This window comes from Cololabis saira, chromosome 3, assembly GCF_033807715.1.
Source record: "Cololabis saira isolate AMF1-May2022 chromosome 3, fColSai1.1, whole genome shotgun sequence".
NCBI lineage: Eukaryota > Metazoa > Chordata > Actinopteri > Beloniformes > Belonidae > Cololabis > Cololabis saira.
In genome coordinates this window covers 22,137,051-22,159,410 of record NC_084589.1, presented here as the reverse complement: position 1 = coordinate 22,159,410, position 22,360 = coordinate 22,137,051, and the positions used below count along the sequence as shown (strand labels likewise).

The 22,360-nt window shown below is 41.7% G+C and overlaps 1 protein-coding gene across 1 annotated transcript; it reads left to right on the top strand.

Annotated features, from left to right (window-relative positions):
- Positions 1–3,997: 3,997 nt before the first annotated feature.
- Positions 3,998–17,696, top strand: spaca6 (sperm acrosome associated 6). Its single transcript, XM_061717922.1, has 12 exons — positions 3,998–4,090; positions 8,289–8,354; positions 8,433–8,522; positions 12,177–12,333; positions 12,435–12,521; positions 12,738–12,809; positions 13,021–13,044; positions 13,123–13,200; positions 13,686–13,789; positions 14,563–14,719; positions 17,304–17,484; positions 17,615–17,696. Exons 1-12 carry the CDS (start codon positions 3,998–4,000, stop codon positions 17,694–17,696), a joined length of 1,191 nt encoding a protein of 396 aa, XP_061573906.1.
- The last annotated feature ends 4,664 nt before the right edge of the window (positions 17,697–22,360 follow it).

Genomic DNA, 22,360 nt, shown 5'->3' with positions numbered 1-22,360 from the left:
GTTTGTTCTCCTTCTCCATAATGCTGGAAGATGGATTCCCAGTCCCCAGATGCCAGACAGCGACTTCATGCAGAGAACACAGGGTTCCCGTGTAAGGCTCACCTTTGTCAGCCTTACAGCTGGTCTTAAATGTTAACAACTCTAAAATGTATATTGATAGCTTGTATTATTTCATTTTCTCTGATAAGCCTCCCCGAAAAAATTATTTTACTGACATCAGGACTGCATATCACCTTGCCCCAGTTATGTCTGAATCAGCTCTGGCTAGTAACTTGCCTTGTAGGCTTGCTGCGGCTGTGCAGATACCAAGTAACACAACACAACTCAATTTACAACACCATTTCTCCAGAGAGTGCCCGCAAAGTTTGGATCTAGAAATCATTCTTTTGTGATGTGAAGGAAATTCAGTTTTGACCACGAAATACGAGTCCCCTGGGTTTAGATATCACATCAAACAGCAGACACGAGGATGAGCATGAGGTCAGATATGGTGTTTAACTCTGAAGAAAACCTATTAGTCATTAAGTGGAATCTGAGTTGAATGAAGTGCTGTGCTAAGAGAAAAAATGTAATATTTGTCGATTGTGGAGTCTGGTGGCACTTACAAGGAGAGGAGGTGTTTGCACAGTCACCAGTAGAGGGCAACAACTCCTAAAAAATGGGGGGAAATCCTGTGAATGAAGTAAGTTTGTGAAGCCTTTGTAGTACTCACACCTGCATGACAGGCTTAGATGTCAGGAAAAGGATTTTCATAGTCTTGCGCCTTCCTGCGGTATATTTGATTATGTGAGCTGTCTCACCTTTGTTCTCCCCCGGCATCCATCTGCACAGACACTCTAAGTGTAACTTAGAGCTACTGAGTCCACCTGCTCTTCAGATCACACGTCCAGGTTGTGCTGCGGTCTGTCTTCTAAAGTCCTCGGCCACCCACTGCAGTCGCTGGACACTTCACTTCCTGAGCAGCACATGTGGTAACAAGATTTGAGGTTTATAACCATAAAAAAATTAAAATAAGAACTATGCAATGTTGACAGTTAATCAAGTTGTTGCCCAAATTCAAGAACAAAGAAAAAACATTGACATTTTGTATGTCACAATGAAAAAAAACATCAAAAAAGGTAAAAATGCCTTTGGAGTTTGCATGACTAAGCCTCGAAACTTGCTAAATTATTTAGTGATGAGGGCATTAACTGTACGAGAAAAAAAAGGAAAAAAACAAAACAAAAAGGGGGCATGAGGTAATTGGTTGTCTGGAGGACGGGAGGCAGAAAGGTGCAGACGGTGCGTACACACACATCTCCGTACTGCTGTTGAAGATCTTGTCTGGAGAGCAGCTCTTCAATCTGTGCTCTGCAGTGTGAGGTAGTTGGTTGTATGGTTTCGCATAATAAACAGCACGGAGATAACTGTACAACCTTCTAGCTTTCCCTGCGGAGTCACTCTGCCACGTCTAGCGTACCACCAGCAGGGAGGTAAGTATTTTTTGTTTCTCTGCCAGAGCATATCCCGGTGTTTCACAACACGATTTTTCAGCTGCAGCGCTTTTCATCTTCTCAAGGTCTGATAACGTAAAATCCTCATGAAGCTTCCTCTCTGAGAGCTTGTGTGAGAGTTTAGTGGACACAGTATGAGCCAGCTGGACATGTTTCCAGCTGGATGTACAGTAATCAGTAACTCTTTTTGCAACAAAAAAAAAACAATTCAGGATGCCATTCAGCCATTATCTACCACCCTTACTTTTAAGTTTGCATCCTGGAAGTTTTAGTGGCTAGAAGAATGATATAATTTTATGACAACACAGAAAACTCAAAAACATAAAGACTAAGGGAAGAACACATTATGGGCTAAGTTAATGTTAATACAATTTTAAGCTTGTAAATTAATGTTGCTGACAAGAAAATTGAGTGTTAATTTTGAATCAAGGATTCTGACTTAGAGTAAAATAGAAACGGCGCTGTGAATATCCCTGCAACTCAGGTTTCATACTTAATAATATTATGGACACAAAAGGTAAGGAAATAATGTCTTAATTTTGTACGAAGCCTGTAATTACTACACTCTTACTCAAGAACATGTTCAAGTGTATCCTCCAGTTCTGCTTCACTTTCAGGACCTGCAGTGGCGTTAAAAGCACTGCTCATATTAGACAGTTTGATTTGTGAGTGGGTAGTTACTGTAATATCCACTATACTCAATTTGACATGTATAGACTGCATAATTTCAGAGTAAGGCACACAATGTTGGAGTTCTGTGTGCAGTTTTTTCCTTTGTATCTGTAAATTCAAGGCCTCTTCTTTTTGATATTTTGCTCAAATTAAATCTTTTCAGCAGGAGAAAATTTAACTTTTACAGGAAATGTTTGATTAAAAATGACTGATCTGTTGATATATGTGTGAACAATAATTTTTACACTCAAACTTTTATTGACTTGAAATTGAGCCCACAAACATTTTTAGTTTGATTTTAACCTGAGGTTGTCTAACATGACCCCTAAAATGTGGTGGCTAAGTTAGCTTGAACTCAGTTGTTTTTGTCCTAAAAAAAGAAAGAAATCACATAAACCATAAGACGTTTTCTCTACTTCTGAGCTTAAACCTGGTATGTTTTATCATGAGTTAGGATTAGGGTCACCCTACCTACACGCTAACTGTGTTCATGTTTACCTTAATTTAGACCCCGTCCACACGTAGCCGGGTATTTTTAAAAACAAACATTTCCCCCCTCCGTTTATAAAAAAATTTGCATCCACACATAACCGAGGATCTGCGTTTTCGACCACATTCATAAGCATTCTAACCTGTAGATCATCTGCGGCTCCCGGGAAGCTGCACCTCCGCGGGCACCGCGGCTCCGCGGGCACCGTAGGGTGCGCGTCGCCGCGTACCCTACGGTTGTAGGCTCTGTGTCGGTGTAACGCAGTAAGCGGTGGTCAAGACCAGAGACCATTTATTTAATAGCTTGGAGAACAGATGCTGGATCATCTGTAGTTCTGTAGTGAACAAAAGTCGCACGTCAGAGCAGATTTGTTGTTGTTTTGGCGCATAATGTGACGTTCGAAAACGCAAAACTCCGGTTGTCTGTGTCTACACGCATCTACATAAACGGAGTTTTCAAAAATCTTCACTTTGCCCGGAGTTTTTTTAAACCTTCGTTTATTTGCGTTTTCGTGTGGATGACAGGTCAAAACGTAGGAAAATATCTCCGGTTTAGCAGATATCCGCAGATATCCGGCTACGTGTGGACGGGGTCTTAAGGTCATACAGACAGAAGTCTATTAAGAACACACAGTTCATTTCATGTAGGCTGTGCTGAATCCCAAGGCTAAATCTTGAAATCCTCTCCTGCTTCATAACCGTGAAGTTGACTTCTGATTCATAGTTTGAAGTCCAGTCGATGACAGAGGGCCGCTAAGCAGCTATCAATCATAAATTATCCTCAGTTTTGTGTGCACTTCCAGTTTCCAGACTGCAAATCAGCAGAGCGAGGAGAAAGTGGTGCTCTAGACCAAAAGCCTGTGACATCCACACTTGAGTGGTTAGGCTAACATGTTACATATCTGGACAAGATACTTCATAAAGCAGAGGTCACATGGTTGTGGTCTACAGTGTAGCTATCCCTTTCCGCCCGCAGCCAGACCCTTTTCTTGAGCACAACTGCGGGTTGAACTGCCATGATGGCCGCATGTTTACCAACAGTATAATTAGTCTTCACAGTTTGATTTTTTTCTACTTTGCACTTGTGTTTCTTCATCATCCTCGCCCTCAGAGAATGGGTACCACGCACCATTAATATGTCCTGATACACTGAACGTAAGGGCAGCTGTACTGAGACACCAGATCATTACCAAGCTGGATAGCTTGAGCCTACGGGACCTCTTACAAAGGCCAAAAAATAAAGTACCTCTTTAAAGTCTGCTGGAGGATGTAAATGTATTTCTACCAACAATACCTGCTGACACTATCACAGAGACAAATCAGCTAAAAGCACAGCTGCAGCGATGCCAGAGATGCTGGGCTACAAGATTAACACAACAGGTAAGAAGCAGAGTCAGAGAAGGCTTGAAACCAACATCAAGGGTGCATGGAGAGAGGTAAGCTAGTTATCTGAACAGTAGGGAGGTGCAATGAAGAAACAACTGCATAAGAAGAACCACCATCTCCAGTACGCGAAGCACTGAAATCTGCCAAGCAAAGACTCACAACTTTGGGTACCCAAATGAGAAGGTACAACAGAGGAGGAAGCTAGGAGAATAAACAGGATGGTCTCTGCTGGAGATCAAAACTCTACTTTCAGTGGCAGGCTGATAACATGAGAACCGATCCACCGACGACTGAGACTGCAAAAACACGGGAGGCAACACACCACACCAGTTTCCCATTGCTAGTGGATCCAAGCGCTGACCACAACAAACTCCAAGAACAAGAACCAGCCACCATTTCACAGGTAGACATCCAATATAGGGTCTCAAGAATGAAAGGTTGGACAGCACCAGGGCCAGGCATGATACTCACCTTTTGGGCTGAATACATTAACCACACTCCATGTGAGCCTAGCTAGCAGCACAAATGAACTAGCGCCTGGATCTCCGATAAGAAAGACTATGACTCAATGGAGTCCCAAAATCAAGATACTGTGGAGCTTCCAAATCCTGACTAATTAACTGGTGATGGATAACTAATATGTGCAAAGAGAAGATACTAGTGGTGCCCAAAGAACTGAATTGAACAACAATATACAACAATATATAAAACCTTACTGCCTCTTCTCTCAACCTTAGAAATTCTATAAAACACATAATGTAGGCGTGATGCCATGAGTCAGAGCCAGCACATACAACCTCACTACAGAAGTCAGGAAGTTTTTGACTCCGCTTTGCAGTATTTCCTCTAATCCATCCATCAGTGTACAATAAAAGCAGAAAAGCTCTCTTTGTCTGACACCATACTTTGACACATAATACTAATATTTTCATGTTAAATTTTTTACACAATCGTTTTTATTTCCATTCATTACCCCGCCACCTCCCCGCCGCCTCTCAGCTTGTCAGACTGGTGGTTCGAAACAGCAGCCATCTGCAGTGCGTACAACGCGTCCTCCTCCCCGCCTGGAAGGGTGAAAAAAGGGGGCATATATCAGAGTTGTGCTGATTCTGCACTGTCAGTCGTAGCGTTCTTTATTGCCCACCACAAAACGCTACTCTTCTGCCAGAACAGACAACTGAACATCCAGCAATTGCAAGATCTGCAGGGTGGGAATAACCCACACTATATGTGAGAAATGATCATATATTCCTCTGCGTGCATGAGACTTTTCTATACGAAGATTGTTTCTCACAAGCAACTGCTTTCACTCATATGTTTTTGCCAGTCGGAGAGATGCTGCTGTCTGTTCATATGTGTGAGCAGATTGTGATATGAACATGTTCTCATACATCCGTATCCACATATGCTGCTTTAGAAATGTGGATCACAATTGTGAGCAAAATATGGCAAGCTTTTTTAGCATGAAGCGGCACAATTTCCCTGAAGCACATGCTCACATAAAAGTCAGGAAAATTCCTGCAATTACAGTCAACAAAAATAGGTATGGTGAGCAGCTGCGTTGCCATTAACAAGTGTTGTGCGCAATTTCTCAGGATATAACAGAAAACTAGAGCACCCCAATCCTGAGACAGACAAGGCAGACGCCGAGCCAGACTGATGATGTCATCCCTGTTGAGCACTCCCAGTGCTTTGTCTCTCAGTGGCACTGCAGAGTGCAGCCTCAACCACACTCACACATGCATACACAACCGTGCATACACCTGTCTGTCACATTCTGGATTTGTCACTTAGGTTCAAATGCTGTTCATGTCAGATAGAGAGAGCTGCATTTTTTTTCTTGGTCTTCTCCTTGTGCTAATATGGCGCCGTGATAGCCTCTGTTTTGGAGAGAGGAGCTCTAATGTAGCCAAACGGCAAGAGACCATACAGAGGAGAGCATACACACACATACACACACCTGCACACTATAATCCCTTCACAATAGCACTCCACTGTAGGTGCGGTAAATATACAGGAGTTTATTTTATGATATTAATGCAAGATCAAATAGAGTACATTTGCTGCACAAGCACATATCGCCCAGGGAAAGTGCAGAACAGTCAATACACATATCACAGTGGATACTGTAAACACATTCAGCATGTTGTCTCTATGCAAATGTGGGTGTTATGCCTTTACAGTGTTATTGCTGCTATGGAGGAGGATGTTAAGACTGCTGTAGTGGATCTGAGCTGTGAATAAGACAGCTATTCAACGCAGGATCAAAGCAGAGAATACACTCGCTGTGTGATTGGAACAAAGACCAACATATAGGCAGTGTGATATAATTCAGGAGGTATTATGAATGCATGGCAGAGTAATCTTTTTATTCAAGCCTGCACTTCTGAGAGGTTAACTCATCTTTCATATTCATGAAAATGAATCCTTGTTTGAAAGAAGGTGAATATAAGTTTGCTTGAATTTATTGGCGTTACATGATGTTGGTCTGATCTGAGTTTTCGACAAGAAGGCTTTTGAGACTTCTTTATATGTTAAATGTGCTCGCTTATTTCACATATTTTTCTCAGTTTCTTACCATTGAGATGTGAGATTTAAAGATTTATTTTGGACGTATGAATTGAAAGACAGAAATATTTAAAAGTCGTGCGAAATCTGTCACATTTGAAATTTAATCTCTCCCTAAATGTATAATCCCCTTCTCTGCTAAAAAACAGTTTTTGAATATTTCCAGGAAGTCAGTCTGTACACACATGTGCTGTTTGAAAGTGAACCAGATCAGTGAATATCAGTGATTTAGATTTTACGCAGAGTGAATGAGAGTGATATCTGTAACCGGCTTTATGAATCATCCTTATGGCTCTTTATACAGTACAGATAGTGATAGTGGTTTTATGTTTATCTGCAGTGTTAACCAGCGTCCTCAAAGAGCTCTTATCACAGGCCTTGCTCTCTCCGTTGAGAAGCGACCCCTTTGTCGGTTTACTCTAATATGCTCTAAATGCGTGAGACATTGGTGATATGCTTGTTGTACAACATGGCCAAAACACTTTATGGCCATTAATGATGCTTACACATCCAGTGTAGTGTTTATGCTCCGTCTCAGTGAACAGACAGCCAATCAACGGCTCAAAATTTGATTTACTTTCATTTCTCAATTTCCCTTGGGGCTGTATGATTCTGTTATCCAACAAACACGGCGACGAATCTCTGTCAGCGCAGAGAGACGCGCAGATATTAGAATCAAACTGCCTGTAGACATGTGAACAGATTAAACAACAAACGCAAATATTAAAAACATTAAATATGCAAAACTGTTGCAATTTCTTCCTTTTATGCATTCTTGGCGGAGGGTGGATGTGCATGGGGGGGCTTTATATCAGTTTCAGTGGACTGACTCGGGCGCTCCAAATGGCTTACTGCACTCTGTGCACCGCTGATGTCAAGCTTCATAATTAAGACACATTTTATAGCTGGCAGAGCGTTCCATGATGGATTTATTTAGTGTGTTTGATGTCACTCCAGCTGCAATTTACAGTGGTGCTGAAGCTCCACCATAAATCCAGTAATCAATTTGATGATGGTATGATTGCTGTACACACAGGAGGAGGCAGTAATGCCGGGCTCTCAGGTTCACAAGACTCTCGGGCTTCACATTTTCTCTCTATTCTCATCCTATTAGAGATTCTGACCCTCCCCCTCCAACCTCCCTCTCTGCTGTAGCCCCCCCCCCCCCACCCCCTCTCACTCACACACACAGTTCCCCTCTTTCGTAGTCACCGACATACAAACACACACACATGCACTCATTGCACTCTCTCTTTCCGTCTCTCACAGTTTCACAAACGTAGCTCACAGACTTGAGGGTGTGTGTGTGTGTGTGTGTGTGTGGCTGTGTGTGTGTCTGTGTCTGTGTGTGTGTGCGTATTAGGGGGTTTGCTGGGTTAACAGAGCTGTGAGGTTTGAGAGAGCGTACAAGGAGGAAGAGTGAGATAGAAGAATGATGACGAGACACTGGCAAAAAAAGAGGAAGATAGAAGACTTTAAGGCACAATGATAGCCAAGAGAGATGGCTGGAGACCCCTTAATGCAGCATGGAGGGTAAATGTGCGAGTCTATGTGTGTCTGTGTGTGTGTGTGCCATCCTTAAGTGCCGGATAGCATGTGCAGCAGCCGGTTTGGTGTGTACGCAGCCTTATGTACGCACAAGTGAGCATGCTTTTCCCCTCTCCTCTTTATTTTTCCCAGCTCGGTGTGTTTTGTGACAGCAGCCCTGCAGAGACAAAAGGTGAAGCGCGCCATAGATGCTGTCAGGTAGGTAGAGAGCAGAATAATGGAATCAATACTATTGTCTGTAACCTACCTGCCGCTGGGCTCCCTGTCTGGCCCCAGCAGAGCCCATCAGAGAGAGAGGGAGCTGAGAGGAGAGCAACAGAAGCACTGAGACTGGGGGAGAAAGGAGGAGAAGACGCTGACTGGAAGGTGATTGTCCTTTCTTGGGTTTTTGGTTGTTTTTGTTTTGTCTTTCTCGTATTTTAACTCAGAAGGTAGGCTAATGATTGATTAAGGCATGTGTGTCTAATTTGCGTAGGGCTGTCATGCATTCTGTTCATGTGAAACCTTCAAATCTGTTGACAGTGATAAAACAATTAATATGAGGCTGTGTTTGTAGTATTTATGTGGCATTCTGCCCGTGATTGTATGCGCTTCAAAGCCTTTCCATCAGTCTGTAGTCTTTAGTATCCATGTGTTTTAGCTTATGTTGTTTTATTAAAATATATATGTTTTATTCTATGCTTAAAAAAAAGTTCCTGATGATAATTCACTTTTAAAAATTAGCAGCTGTCACATAATTTAAATGTTATAATTGTTAATAATACAGTACGTATTTAAACAGTCGATGCAGAGAACTCCCATCCCTGTAGAGCTGCGGGTGTTTTGTCTCACTGATAAAGACGTGAATGACAGTATTTAGACAAAACCTTCAGTCCAGCTGCAGACAAATCCATTATTCATTCCAGATATGACAAACGTCTGCTGTTCCCTGCGGCGAGCTCCAGCTGCCATAACTGTCACATGCAACTTTAACAAAGACAACTCGGAAAATCAAACATCTGCATTCCTAAATCTTGAGGCCTATAGTTTTATGGAGTAAACCTATACGAAATACACGATATTCATTATTGCGGTTTGATGTAATGCAGCATGTGACGCAAATATATTTCACCTTCATTTATACATGTGGTATTGAATTGATCTAATGACAAAGCTGCATGACACACTAACCGTGAAGAGTATAAATTTACCTTCCCTTTTCCACATCGTGTGAAGCTCTGCGGTCTTCCCTGGTCCATCCGTGTCATTCTGTCTGTCTACCAGTGGGTGGCATTGAATTCTAATATTTCTAAGCAATGACTTGTCTTTTCTTAAACCATTGAAAATAAACTAAATTAAGTTAATAGAGGATGAGATGTCATTTTGTTCTCTTCTTTTCCAGGTGCACTTGCCTTCCTTGTCTTTTGACTTTTTCGGCAAGTTTCATCTGAACATGTAAGTCAGAATTCGGATCCTATCATGGACTTGTGTCAACTAGTGTTGAATCGAAAAACCTACACGTGTGCGTGTAGATGTGTAATTCTGTTTGACTGTAAATTATTATTCTCTTAACAGAGTTCCAGAAAATAGCCTTCATATAACCGCAGTTATTGCAAACTGCAGGTACAAGGCTACGACATTTGTATTTGGGTCTCATGATGACAAACACACATGCTTGGGCCTGTAGCTGTTTTGGAGAAATGGGGAGGTAAATCTTTGTCGCATGAGGATCGACTCATAATTCTGTATACATACGAAGCCTGACGCTTCTTCAACTTACTGAGATCGGAGAATCCATCAGACGTTAGAATTTGACCGTGTTGGTTCATAAAACTACAGCGACAGCAATTAATTGTTCCCCCTCGATTTGTGAGTTCCAGCTCCATGAAAAATGAGCTTCGTATTTAATTCTTGTCGTGAAAAAGTAAGGTTTGTGTCAAAAAGAAAATGTGGATTAAAGTGCCGTGTTTATGCTTTAATTGATCTTTGCTTCTGAATCCGCAGCTAACCAGGAGGCTGGTTGGTGCCGCAGAATCCAAATGTCAGATGAGGTCATGTCTTTGTCTGGGTGCTGCGGCTCTGCGGTTCTTTGTGTTCTGTTTCATCTCGCCGCTGGGTCTTTCTGTACAGTAAAGGTCTGTGTTTTCAGACCCTCCCCATATAGCTTATTTTTACCGTATGCCCCTCTGTCCCTGAGACCCTTAACCTGTGAGGTCAAAGCAGGTCACAGGTGAGGTCCTCGGGAACAGGGCTGCATTCAGTTTCAACGTTCTCTAAAACAGGGGAGCATTCTTTAGAAACAATAAAACATATTTCTTCCCCAGAAAGTCACCAGCTGCTGTTTTCGTCAGTGTTTTAAATGCAAAAAGGAGCTGCAGATGATGCAATATCCCAGTTTGTAAAAAGCTCAAGTGAGCTACCAGGTTGTCTGAGTCCAGACCGTTTCAGCACCTGTCATGTAAAAATCAAGAATCTCCGCCTGGCCGAGTGGACGACAGCCACGTCTCCAGCAGCACAGATGCTTTCAGGGGGCCAACCCTATTGGCTGGCTTTGTGTTATCGCCTCCAGCGGGGGCCAGTTGGAAGACAGCCGAGGGTTGTGACCCCGTCACCCACGTCACCTCCAAAGATCAAAGATCATCAGCAAGTTGCTTTTCTTTTTTTTTTGTTTTTACTTGTAATGCCTCAATAAAATATGACTACAATTTGTGCGTATGTGTGTGAATTCAATTAGAAAATGGTTTTCCGGCCAATGCCGGCAGGCAGGTGTGAAATTTGCAGTGTCCCAGATGTCCTTTAACTGTGTCAAGAAAGTCCTGCCATTTTCCACATTATTGAAATAAATAAATCCATAAAATCATTTAACAAAGCTCCAAGAGACCTTGTATATTTTTTTTTGCATGTGCAGGGACTATTTATCAAAACGGGGTTGGCACCAGACATATATTCTGCGTGCAAGCAGACACAATCATACACTCGTACACACACGCGCTTGCTTGGGATTTTTTACGGGCGACCATCTGACTAGCTATCAGACTTTGGCGGTCCTGGAGCACACTCTTGTGCCTGATATTGATTGGCCTGTCTGTGCAGAGACAGATGAATGCATTAGTACCCAGCTCACCCTGCCACTGAAAATATATTAAGTTCATGTATTAGGCACCCTGTCTGGTTGCCATGGAGATGCACCGGGAGCGAGGGACCAGGGGGAGGGAGGGAAGAGGAGGGAGTTGGAGGGATGAGGAGGATGGGAGACGAGTGGGGGATACAGGATGTGATGAGGCAGTCGACTCGATTTGTGGCTGTACTCGCTCCTCTCTTACCTCTGTCTGTCACTTGTGTGTCCTCTGCTACCTCTTCCTCCGCCTGCCTTTTCTCCTCTCTTTGTTTCACTTCAACATCTTTTTTTTTACCACATGTTCCACTTGTTTTTACATTTCATAAACTTCTTTGACAAATAACTCCTACTTTCTGTGTCTACAAACTGAATTAATATATTATCCTTTTTGTTCCTAATTTGGCTCTGAGTCACATTCATCCCCACACCGCCTGGCATTTATTTACTACAGCAATTTACTCTTGGGTTTTCTTTCTGACACCTTTCTCGCTTCATCCCTGCACATATATAAGCATTTAACTCCCTCTTCATCTGCCCCTCTCTGCCTCCCCGCCGCCACCTCCCTCCTTGGCTCGCTCCATCTCTGCGCTCTGCAGTAAAACTGGCGCATTGAGGCAGCAGGAAATGGGGACTGGAGACAATAGAAAGGAGGGAAGTAAAGAGGGGCCGCTCTCCTCTCAAACCCACGCACGTTGAGAAAACAGGATACTTTCAGTATCTTGCTAATGCACATAAAATTTATGTTCAAGACTTCTGAGCATCCTGTGCAACAGGAACCCTTGGAATTTCCACATTTGTAGTCGCCGTGAGAACGGGGTTTGAATAAAAACACAACCGTTTACTGAGTTCAAAGCTCACGCTGAGAAATGTACACGTCCGTTCTGTGGCTTGTGCACGTTAGCCTGCTGTTCTGGCCCTCTCAGAGCTGCTTCCAGTGCTTTGTTGATGTGCAGGACAGCCTTCGCCTTTGCTCGGGACACATTTTGACTCAATACAATATTGTAAATGTTGATTCCTGCTTCAAGAAGCTGGACCACATATTCAACACCAATGAGAGAGTGATCGAGGCTGGCAGAGTGGGTAGGGAAAATTATGTTTTAAATTGAACATTTCATGCAAGAGCAGTGAAATAAGCTCTAAACAGTTGTGATCTACTGACGTGATGTCCGTCCCTCTGCCAGGGGGAGGATTTGACCAAACGTTAAAGGAGATTCTGGATGCAGAGATTCTCCCCATGGTGAAAGAGTTTGACCAGAAGCAGAATTATGGTAACTAAACACCTGTCCTAGTGGACACGTTCTGTGGCTGCACAAGTAGCTAAGTCTGTGGAGCATCAGAACTGTTGAGAGAGGCCAGTAACAGGGGGTCATCAGAAATGACAGACTTCAGAAATGATACCCTAAAGAAGAGATTTCACCAAGACATGTACAGCCACACATTTCAGTCTTCCTCCTCCCCTTCTCCTCCTCCTCTCCACCTCTCAGACACCGTGTACGAGCGAAGGTTGCAGACAGCGGCAGACAATTTCATCGCCGCTGCCTCCAAACTGCCTAGAGGTGAGACATGGTCCCTTCCCCTTTCCTTCATCTTTTCATCTAAAGTAAGGCTTATATTGGGCCATTACAGCTCCCTCTGATCTCTCTGCTCTCTCTGTAATAAACTTGTTAGGTTATTACAGGCTCTCAAACACTGCAGAGATTGAAGAAAGTGGTCAGATTGAACTGACTCGAATAATCTGAGTAAAATAGTCTTTCCTTCTTTTCACAGTCTCTGGCTGTTTCCCTCCATGCGGTCAGTGTTTTATCCTTTTTTTATCCATTTTTGTTTGTAGAAAACATGGAATCACTGTTAGTTTCCCATATCCGTCAGGTTTTCAGAGTGCAGGTGCTGTATACAACTGTATCACCTGCAAGTATGACTCTTGTGAGTTCCCTCTTGACTGCCCAGGTGAGTGTTTAACAATCCGAGCGGCTGATTTTGTTACATCACAGATTTCAAATTGGTAAAAGAAGACATACTAATCCAAACTTGACATATCCGTAAATAGCTATATTTGCCTCATGATCCTCGAAATGCTCTCTGTCTGATCCTTCAAATGCTCTTAGCAAAGAGTCAGGATTTGAAAAACAGACAGTGGAAAGGTTTTATTTCCATACATTATATCTTTTGCACAGAGGCCCCGAGATACTCTTTAAGTCCTTGGCTTCTTTATGCAAGGTGACAGCTGACTCCCACACATGGTGGTATTCGTATCACCCCTGTACAGCACAGCTAATGTTTAGCATATCATCACTTTTACTCCACTCCTCAGAGACTAGGCTTAAGTATTATCATTAAGAAGAGCTCAGACTGCAAGAGCTGCCCTCCTGTGAATGTTATCTGTGTGCGTGTGTGTGCCTCTGTGTACGTGGGTGGCTATATGTTTATTTCAGTTGAAGAAATAGAGATAATGGAGAAGAGCAAGAGCAAAATGTGGTGCCATGTGCCGTTTGACCTGCCGGACGATATTGAAGTGATCTGGAGGTTTGCAGAGAAGGTACGTTGGGAAAATGGTGATCTATCCCGAGTCGCATATGTACTTCCAACATAATCATTCACTATGTTGCAGAGTGCACTTACTGAGATGCAGGCACAGATAATTAGACACAAAACAACTAAAAATAAGACATGAAAAAGGTAAAAAAATAAAAAGATTATAATAGAAAAGATACAAAAGGATTATAAAGAGAAACAAATTGCCAACCAAGGCAGGCACAGCAACCAAAATGAGACACAAAACATCCTCACAAAGAAGGTGAAGGAAAAATGCTACACTGCTACAGAGACATGGACAACAACCACATGAGACAACTGTAACCAAACAGACCTATAACATGCAGAGAGGAAAGAGGACACAGAAAGATGTAACGTGATCAAAATGATGCACTCAGAAAATAAAATGATACGTGAAAATGACCATGAAATGGCATGTGATGCCCAGTGATGTGCACAGTTGGAGACGAGCAAAACCTGAACGTGGTTGATTTGTGTGTCTTTCGAACTCAATGTCTTGGTCTTCGGTGATGCAGAGGAGGGGCTTTTATGTATTTGAGCTCAGGGGGCCATTCAGTTCAACCTACAAATGCTGCTAATTTATAATATGTGTCAAGAAAATTACGAGGCAAACTGTCATAAATAGCTAAACTATATCCTCAATACTCATTTTTCACAGTCAAAGTAAATCTGTCTTCATATCTGTGAGGAAAAGAAGAAATGATCCTGTTTATGTTCAGCCGATGAAAGCTGTAAGTACCTACTGTACTTTCTCAGGTGAAAACCGAGCAAATGGACGAGTTTAGGGAAGTAACTGCAGGGGTGGACAGGCTCTATTCCATCCATTCAACCGGTCTGCAGCATCAGGGCACCTACCAGTGTGAGATTTACTCAGGCGGTCGCTCCATTGTCAGACTCTACTTCTACATCACAGGTGAGCAGAAATCCCTCATTTAGGAAGTTCTGTTAGACACTATAACTTACACTGATCACCAGGCCTCCTTTCAATTTGTCCCCATGACATATGGAGAATACCCCTGGTGTTCAACGCAAGGAGGTACAGCTCTCTACAAAACAAGCCGCACTCATTGCTGTCGCAGGAAAAAAGCTATTTTTTACCACAGCCTACACTTGTATCCTGTAAATTGTAACCTGCAGGTTTTTTTGCACTATATTGACTAGCACTGGGTGCTGGGTCGGAAATCCACTGCATGACTTGTTTCAACATAAAAAACACCAGAAGCGGGTTTCGCCACTTTGATTACAAAGGTTCCCGTTGGAATGAATGGACTGGACAAATCACAAAAAGAAGTAGAAATAAAAAATGAATTGAAAAAAAAAACAGCTAAACGAATACAGCTACAGTAGAAAGAACTAATCATCCTTAAAATGCCTTAAAATCAGTATGCTTCCTTTTTTTCATTGTCATTCTGCATCGAGACACCTCGTGTATGTTCTGACCCTTTTGCATGCAATTGTTTAATTCAATCTACTGAAATCTGGATCATTTCTCAAGTCGTATTCTTGGTAACTTAGACACTCAGTTTCAGTCCAGTTATTTGCCAAGTTGGAAAGAACACAATAAAGAGCATTTGATGGGTTTTTCTACAACAGAAGGCAGACCTGGGGGTGTATTTTAAGGCCACACCCCAAACACGGCTTCCTTGTCTGAAATCATGGGAAAATCAAAAGAAATCAGCCAAAACATCAGGGAGAGAATAGTGGAGCTCCGCAAGTCTGGTTCATCCTTGGGTGCAATTTCCAGATGTTTTAAGGAGCCACGTTCATTTATTCAAACAATTACATGCATCATGGGAATGTCCAGCCATTACACCACCCAGGAAGGAGACGGACTCTGTATCCCAGAGATGAACGTGTTTTGGTCAGAATTGTGCAAATCAACCCCAGAACAGAAGCTAAAGACCTTGTGAAGATGCTGGATGAAGCTGGTAAGAAAGAGTCTTTATCCACATATCATGGGCTGAAAGGCCACTCAGCAAGAAAGAAGCCATTACTCCTAAAGAAACATAAAAAGGCCAGATTAGAGTTTACAAAAAGACACCACGACAAAGACCTTAACTTCTGGAGACATGTCCTGTGGTCTGATGAAACTAAAATGTTTGGCCATGATGACCAACGTTACATTTGGAGGAAGAAGGGGGAAGCTTGTAGACCTGAGAACACCATACCAACTTTGAAGCACAGAGGGGGCAGCATCATGTTGTGGGGCTGTTTTTCTCCAGCAGGAACTGGATCTCTTCATAGAATAGATCATCATGAAGAAGTTACTTTACATGGACATATTAAGGCAACAACTTAAAGGGGACCTATTATGAAAAACACGTTTTCTCTTGCTTTAACATATAAAGTGGTCTCCCCTCAGCCTGCCAACTCAGAGAAGGAGGAAAGCAACCAAATTCTGCAGTGTCTGTACAGCCGCCCGGATGAGCCGTCCAGTGTGATGTGGATCTACGAGCCGTTCAGATTCTGAGCGATTTACATCGGTTGGCCTCCGGTGCGTGAAACCATGCCCAAAACTAACTCTGCCGGCCGGAGCTTCCGCCATTTTTTCGTAGCGGTGTATCGCATCATTCAGGCAGCCAATCAGCACAGAGCCTCATTATCATAGCCTCCCCTCCCACTCAGAATCCCTCATAGATAATGAGGTTAGAGAATGGGAAGATAAAGTCATGGCTCAGAGGCTGAATTTCTAATTTATTTAGTAAAAAAAAATCAAAAGCTTGTTTTTAAGACATTCAAGGCCTGTTTAAAATAGGTATTAGATGCCTTGGAAGAGCTGGAGGAAGTGTCTGGGGTGAAGGAAGTCTGGGCATCTCTGTTGAGACTGCTGCCCGCGCGACCCGGGAACGGACGATGGATGGATGGATGGATGGATGGATGGATGGATGGATGGATGGATGGATGGATGGATGGATGGATGGATGGATGGATGGATGGATGGATGGATGGATGGATGGATGGATGGATGGATGGATGGATGGATGGATGGATGGATGGATGGATGGATGCCATAATAGGTCCCCTTTAAGATATCTGCCAGGAAGCTAAAACTTGAGTGCAAATGGGTCTTCCAGATGGACAGAGACCCTAAGCATACTACCAAAATAGTTAAAAAGTGGCTTGAGGAGAGCAAAGTCAATGTCTTGGAGTGGCCATCTCAAAACCCTGATCTGAATTCCATCAAGTATGATTCTTGTCTCTCCAGACGTGTTGGGGACTAAATATTTATTGAAAAAATGTCAGTGCTTTGAGTTTTGTTCTTTGTGGAATTTATGATTAAATCATTTTTCTTACAGCTTTTAAGTTTAATATCAAAAATTCACCAAACACTTTATTGAAGTAAACCAAAAAAATGTGTAAATGAATACTGAAGAAAATCTGCCATCATATAATTTCCCAAGAATCTCCCACAAGTCAAAAGAGGTTTCTCCTGAACACGTTCACCATTATCTCTCACTCCTCTTTTGCTCTTCCCCCCATACCTCCGTCTTTCTCAGTGACCCCCCAGGTCGTGACGGGCCACACAGAGCTGCAGGAGATATTTGACCTGTCGCTGCTCCCAGGAGGGCAGTTGCTGCCTGCGCCTGGTGGCTCTCGCAGCTCCAACCTCCCCCTCCTCCCGCTCCTTCTCTGCGCCTGTTTAAGCACCTCGTTGCTGCTGCTGTTCCTCTCCCTGGGGTAAAACAAAACCAACATTCACACAGTCTAGGACATTAGCAGCATAGCCAACCTGCCATGCAGCGAGAGCAGCACATCGCCAGGGTAAACAATACTTCTATGTCACCTCTTTTTTCTCCGGCCGTTTCAGGGCTCTGTACTGGTTTTCAGTGCCAGAGCACAGATATCCTGATGAAGACTCAGATGAAGGAGGAGATTTCATGTCGGAATGATTCCACAATACTATTTCTGCACATTAAAGGCATTTCAACGAGTACTGGGTCTTCTACTGAGCGTTACGTCATGGTTAGCTGAAAACATGTGAGTGACTCCTTCCACCACTAGAGGACAGGATGCACATCTTCATTAGGGTCGTCAACACTACTCTAAACTATACAGCAACTACTGTTTTGATTTGTCACAGAATAGGAGAAATACTTACATACATGAGGTACTTCACTTTTAGATTTCAAATGTACGCAAATGTATGGTATACTATTAATCTTTCAGAGAAAAACTAACTTTTCCCTCCATTTTAATTGTCTGCCTGTTAAGAAACCTGTTAGTTTGTGGGTTCAGATAAAGCCAAATGAGTCTATAAATGCATTTGAAATTACCTGCATTCATTTTTTAAGGTGTAAAAGGATGGAACTCTCCTGACAACCTGAAAATATCTAGTTATATTTATACTTTCTGCAGAAGCAAAAACTCTGTTGTCAGATTTGGTCAGCATTTACATGCCGATAAAATATGGGCGTGTGTGTGTGTGTGTGTGTGTGTGTGTGTGTGTGTGTGTGTGTGTGTGTGTGTGTGTGTGTGTGTGTGTGTGTGTGTGTGTGTGTGTGTGTGTGTGTGTGTGTGTGTGTGTGTGTGTGTGTTTAAGTCTTGAGGTTGTCAAGCTGTTTTTTATATATGTTTGATCATACTGTATATTTTGTATTAAGTACATTAAATACATGCTATTTTATTTTTCTCCAAACTGCAGGTGGAGCTATAAGAGCTGGATTTGAATCACTGTTATACACTCAACTACCAACTGTGAATATTAGGTTTAATAAGACACTATAATGACAAGCAACATTCATGTCTAAGAATCTAAAAGTTTTTTATTCAAGGTCTTGAATAAATTATTTCAAAATTGCCCCACCTGAATTGTTTCACTTTGTGCTGTCATGCTGCTGTTTTCATTTCATTTTTAAGGATGCTTTTCTCAGCATTTCTGTCAAAATCAATGTTCTTAAAAAAAACTGCAAAACTCTATTGTTTTTCCAGAATTACTATTGAAGATGTAAATCTAAACAGAAAAAGAAAAAGAAAACATAAGTCCTACATTTACTTTGAAATGTAATAATTTTCATACATATTTCAGACATAATTTCTACTTTCCCTCATTTATTTAATTTTAATGGGGAATGAAGGTCCAGTTTTGCATTTCAAGGTTATATTCACCTTTAATACAATAAAACTATATAAATGGAGTCTAAAGTTTTTACTATTTTGATGTGTCCATCCTTTCTCACTACAGTTAAAACACATTTTGGCATGAAGGATACCAATCACTCAAGTCATTCATAAAGTTTTTGATCACAGTCTCCCATTGGGATTGGGCCAAGACTTCAGGCCAGTCCAGAACTTTCCTTTGTAAATGTACTTTCACATTGTCTTGATGAAAATGCTTAAATATCCCTGGAGAAGATGTGATCTTGAAGAAGCCAAGAGCACTGATGTAACCCCCAACCCTCACAGGATTGCTGGTTTGTCTGACCAGTATGTGTTTCCACTCTGTAATGGTCCATCCCACACGGATGCTGATCTCTACATATCAACATATGTGGGTTCTGAGTCAGACAGCATGAGAGCTTGTTTTTTTTTAAACAGTAAAGCTGTACGAGACATTTGTGAAAGTTTCCAAGTGGTTACAGCAGCTGGTGATGACTGACAGTTTTTGATGTTTGATGAATAAAATATCATAGATGTCCAGCTTACATTTATGCGCTTGTATTTAACCCATTGAAATGTATCCAGAGTCCTTAAATTATTTAATGATGTTGCACACTGTAGAAGGGGAAATATGCAAATCCATTAAAATATTTCTTCATTCCACATCATTTTTAATAATTTTTTTTCATACATTTGCAGACAAATTGGAGATCTTCTGAACATCTGGTTAAGTTAAGTTATCTTTAACTTAACTTAACCTGTGTGATATACAGTAATTTAAGGATTAAATTGCTTTCATAGCAGCTTTATTAGGGAGTATGTTGCAGGTACTAAATGAAAAAAATAGATTTCATTGTTAAAAATATTTTGGGCACATGCCTACAGAAAAACTAATGTCCAGGTAAACATCTAAAAATCGGTGCACATTTTCTGTTGAAGTCTTCCGCAACTTTTTCTGATAAAAAAAAAAAAAAAGAGTTGAGCACCAGTCAGAAATCTATTACCTCAAATAGGAGAAGCGGTGGTCGTTATTCTCTAAAACTGCCTGGGTCTGAATATTTACAATAAAGTCTGGTGTTGCTCAGAACAGATTGAAGATGAGCAAGATCTAATCTTTGGGGCAGATTTATGGTAACGATAAGGTTTTATCAGATCGAGATAAAGATGGAGATTTTCTTATGTGCAAGAAAAAAGGTGGAAATCAAAGTACATTTAGGCAGGCAGGAGTGTTGTCATCATGGAAAGACCTGATAACCAGTATCAACCCAGGAAGGGGAAGGAGCTAAAATAAAAACTCACAAAGAGATATACAGTAGGTGACAGAAAGAAGTTCACTGTAATCTCAGTAGGAACATGAAGAGTTCCTTAGTTCGTCTGTTAGAGCAGTGGTTCCCCCCCTGGTCCTACATGGTTTAGATGTTGCCATGCATCAGCACACCTGTTTCTAATTAATGGTCATCATCAGCTTGACATCAAGGTCTGCACAACTCTGTTAATGGCACCGCCATATGTATCACAGTGTGCTGAAGCAGGGAAACATCTAAAACATGCAGGGCAGGGGGTCCTGATCAGGGCTGGGGATCATTGTGTTAGAGGACGCAGATTGAGAATCTTCGGGTGTCCACTGGGAGGCAGCAGCATGCAGACTACTGTGACAGCTCTGTGAGAAACCCTCCATCCATCCATCCATCCATCCATCCATCCATCCATCCATCTCTCCCAGTTGCCATCAGGTGAGAGGTGGGGCCCAACTTTAACCGGTCCATCACAGTCCATCAAAACAACCAAGCAATAAATCCACCCAAACATGTGAGAATACACCATCTAACTTCAATTCACGTTCAACTTTGTTATGACATTGGCACAGTGACACATCAGGGTTGAGACCCAGAAGGGAAAAAAGAGAAGTTGGTAGCTAAAGACAACCTTTTCCAAAACAAACACCCAGATCATATGCGAGGATGGGGAAGTACTTTAGTTGCAAAATAGAATTGCAGTATGAGTAAAAGTGTGGAGTTTCTTTTTTTTTTGCAGACACAAAACTGATGTTTGAACTAAATGCATCACCTAGATCGTTCTGGCATCAAAGTCTGCTTCTGTGGCCCAAGAGAGCGTGTCAGCGGTCATGGAATATTATGTTATAGATCCTTTCCACTCTTGTCAGAAAAAAATATTTCAAGATAGAAGAATGGCCACGTGTGTCCAGTGATATCTCATGTTTATGTGGCAGAAAAATGGTTTGGTAGTTTTAATAATTGTATGATCTATTTTTGTTAAGAGTAAAAGAAAAACAAGACCACAACACCTTTGAGTCTTTTCATCACACACCTTAAGCACACAAATTCAGTCTTTGCTCATGATCACATATGCCTCACATACTGTCACATGAAGCACTCTCTCAAGTGAACATCAGACAGACAAGTCCCTGATGCTTGTTCTGACATATGGTGAATAATTCCCAATAAAGTCTTTGAATCTTTGAAAATGATACGATTGAGGGGAGAAAAGAGTGGATATCCACTGCTGCTCTGAAAATCAATCAATTGATTCATCTGAAGCCAGTTTCTTACTTTAAATCTAAACATTTTAAGAGCACGACATGTTTCATGATGGGGTAAGCGTTACGGTCAGATCTGTAGTATTTATAAGCCTTCAAGAACTTCATGTGAGTCAGAGTAATATCCTCTGAAATCAAGGATACACCAAAGGTTTTTGGAAGGTTATTCTTTTCTGCCCCTCTCTAAAATCTAATCGTTACAAACAAAACTGCATACATTTCCGTTTCATGCTGATGCTATCTTACTTTAAATCCAGGGATGACCCATGTTGCATGATCTATTTCTGCATAATTTGTGCTTTAAATCACATGCAGCAGGTTTGGAGATATACCTGACCTACAGGTATAATCCATTACTTGCAGAGAAGCTGCAGACTTGGAAAATGTATTTTGATTTTGTCCTGGGAAATCACATGGGAAATAGTAAAGGAGTGTTCATTGACAGAACACTCAGATTGAAGGTCACTGTACCAAAAGGTGGTGTTTTTGACAATAACAGCAACAGAGCAGTAGTAATACTGTATTTGAACTTCCTGTTTTCATTACTGTGGACCAACACATTATAACAGCGGCTGGTGGTGCCAGGTACATGAAAGAGATATCGGAAAACCTCGGCACAGTTTGTTCTTGCGGGATTCACACCATTACCTACATACCTGTCCATTTGCGGGAAACCATAACAGCATCAATTGTTAAATAGGAACTATTTATATGTTTTGAATAAATAAAGGTTTTCAACTAAAAGAACATCTTGTTGAAAAAAATCCCAGTCAGGCTATAATGTGATTTTTTTTTTAAATACATAAAAGAAAAAAAAATCCCCAAACTAGTCACAAATAAGAAATGGTAGGTAAATGCTTGGAATGGCATAAAGCTAAAGATGAAACACAACTTTAAATA

Bases quoted from the DNA above. Each gene is read 5' to 3' on its own strand.
- spaca6 (XM_061717922.1), top strand. From the start codon at position 3,998: ATGCCAGAGATGCTGGGCTACAAGATTAACACAACAGGTAAGAAGCAG. The intron at 12,334-12,434 runs GTAGGGAAAATT...TCCCTCTGCCAG, and splicing joins GATCGAGGCTGGCAGAGTGG to GGGGAGGATTTGACCAAACG. The intron at 12,810-13,020 runs GTGAGACATGGT...TTCTTTTCACAG, and splicing joins TGCCTCCAAACTGCCTAGAG to TCTCTGGCTGTTTCCCTCCA.